A 2,873-nucleotide genomic window follows, 5' to 3' on the forward strand; every position below is an offset into this window, starting at 1 on the left:
TAAATTGTTTACTGTACCATTTATGGCAAGCAAATCTACCCAAAATGAAATATTAGTTTTCTAAATACAAATTATATCAACCAATCAAATCATGGATGGACAATCATTCATCACAAAAATTACAATGCTAAAAAACTGATAGTAGCCTACTTTTCTGACACAATTTTGTATTTCCACCTCTAGATAAAACAAAACTGCACTGAAAAACACTATAGTGTACAATTGTACATAGGATACATGTTTTAGGTGGGTTCTGAAATAAACACATTGACAGATTTCCCATTGAAAAGCATTGGCAGAATCTGCCGCATAGGCAGTTTGGCCGACTGGCCGTACCCTAAAAGTGGAAACCTAAATTCTAAACCTTTAAGGATCTAAAATGTAGGCCCTCTTCGAATTACAAAAGGCTGGAAGTGGAAGTGTGTATCTCTTCTGATTTAGGCCAAACATTCCACCAGGCTACTTTACAAGCACAGACCTGAATGACTTAGGCTACTCTCATAATCCAATCTTCCAATTTAAACTACATAGTCCTGCTTTAGTGGAGCTCATTTCCCTAAAAGAACATAATGTGAATATATTTTGGTGTCACAAGTGAAATAATTGGGTCATCCGTTGAACGATAGCAACAAAAGACCATTAACTGATAAATGTGTGCATTATACTGTATGGATCCATAGTATTTAGCCAGTTTGACACTAGATGCGTGTGGAAGCCCTGCCTTCCATGGAGCTTGACCTGGAGAGATAGCGGCTGGTTGTGTGGCCATCCTCCCCTATAGCATTTGCAATCTTTGACAGGACAGAACTCCTGAAACTCTGCTTGAAATCACCACCCATGAACACATACAGCACCGGGTTCAGGAAACTGTTGGCTGTAGCCACAGATGTGGCCACTGTAAGTCCCATCTTGATGTACTCATTGTGGTAATGGGGCTCCAGGAGAACAAATACATGGTACGGCAGCCAACATAAGACAAATGTGGCGATGAGGGCTGTCATGACTTTGAAGGGCTTGGAAGACTTGTTCATCCTACTAGACCGAAGTCTCACCATAATGATGGTGTAGCAGATTATGATGATGAAGAGTGGGATAACAAACCCTCCAATGAAGCGGCTTACTGCGATGGTCTTGTGGCTGTACACATCAGATGTATATTTGTTAAAGCATATCGTCTTCCCCAGATAGGTGGTAATGTGTCGGAAAAACATAGCTGGCATGCTTAGCACAATGGAGACAATCCAGGCTAAGACAACAGCCACAGACGCCTTCCCAATAGTGCGGTGGTTCTGGGCCCACACTGGAGACATGACGGATACACAACGGTCAACACTGATTATGACCAGCAGGAAGATGCTGCTAAACATGTTCAGGAACATCACGAAGGAGGAGAACTTGCACATGGCGAGCCCAAACATCCAGTCGTCTGTTACAATGTGGGTGATGTTAAACGGTAGAAAGGCACAGAATATAAAGTCAGAGATTGCAAGACTGAGGTACCAGGTAGTGTTGATGGTCCTTTTCATCTTGCAGCCAGCAATCCAGATCACCACACCATTGCCACAGATCCCCAGGAGAAAAATGAGCACATTGATCACCATCATAGTGATACATGAGGCCTCCTTGAAACACGTTGTATTGTGTGTGACAACGGCCTCCTCGTGCAGTGAAGAGTTATCATAGACGTAGTCATCGTAAAATGTAGAATTATAATCTGAATAAAAATCCATTGTGACCTGTATTTGGGTCAAATTCCCTGTGAAAAGAAAAATAAAGAAAGAAAAGAAAAACATTTTTTTAATGACATGACTATCATCCCAGAGGATCTACTAGAAAAGTATCAGAAATATGTGTTTGATAGTTCCATAAAAGATCAATATCATACTTACGGTAATGCTTACGAGTGCTGCTGACTTGATGCTGTCTGGGTCACATTATGTTCTCTCAGCTGTGTTGTCTCCTAACATGTCAATCAACATTACATCTCCTTTTAGACAAGCAGCTGATTTCAGCAGTTTCACAATGTTTCCATCCCCCAGATGCTTTCACTACTGCATTTTGATTACGGGACTCTCCCAGTTAGTTTTAACCTTTCCTAAAATGCCATATGTTGAATTTATTATAAATGTGATGTGACAACATATCATTTAATTCCTATACCCTGAATGATTGTGACCGTAGGTCGCAGATTAGTATGTGAACCGTCACAGCTTGTCCGTATGTACTGTATGTATATCTCTGTCACGCCTGACACTGTGGTTCTATGGGTTTGTCGCTCTGACATCATGCTCTGACGTCACTGTGATGTCAGGGGAACCACTCTTAACAGAATTGGTTTGCCGTTCTGATATCACGCTCTGGCTTCACTGTGATGCCTATATATGGAGTTCCCTGATGTAATCAATATTAAGCATATATCTAACTGGACTTCATAGGGAATGCCCATATATGGAGGCCACATCGGCCACATACCACACTAACAGAATCCATATATAGCCAAAACAGACGGCCAAGACAGCCCACATCTGTGTGGCTGGTTCTACAGACAGGGATCTCCATGTATGGGCATAAAAGGGTATGATGTCAGATGTCATAGACATCATAGGACTTTCATATAACGATTAACTGAGTAAGCATGTTTGGGCTCTCACAGCATATCTCCATATACAGTACATGGATCTCCATATATGGGTACCAGGGATCTCCATAAATGGGTAACTGGTCCGAAATACATCACTGGCCATAATGAAGGGATGCATTCATTATCTGTTCAGGTAGGCTGCAGATAACCAATATACCAACATAGCCAGCGCAAAATGTGTGCCTATGAACAGCTAAATATCGGCTGTCATCGTTAATGTCAGCTTTATTTG

General features: G+C 41.5%; 1 protein-coding gene across 1 annotated transcript; it reads right to left on the reverse strand.

The window, feature by feature from the left end:
- Positions 1 to 698: 698 nt before the first annotated feature.
- On the reverse strand, positions 699 to 1,911 carry LOC308295335 (chemerin-like receptor 1; the record flags this gene model as incomplete). The annotated part of the gene is made up of 2 exons (XM_080738385.1): positions 1,890 to 1,911; positions 699 to 1,756 (listed from the first exon to the last, which is right to left on the reverse strand). The coding sequence occupies exon 2, from the start codon at positions 1,728 to 1,730 to the stop codon at positions 699 to 701; it is 1,032 nt and encodes a 343-aa protein (XP_080594511.1). The 5' UTR covers positions 1,731 to 1,756; positions 1,890 to 1,911.
- Positions 1,912 to 2,873: the final 962 nt, after the last annotated feature.

This window comes from Nannobrachium achirus (genome assembly GCF_963921795.1).
Source record: "Nannobrachium achirus genome assembly, chromosome: 12".
In the NCBI taxonomy this organism is placed as follows: domain Eukaryota; kingdom Metazoa; phylum Chordata; class Actinopteri; order Myctophiformes; family Myctophidae; genus Nannobrachium; species Nannobrachium achirus.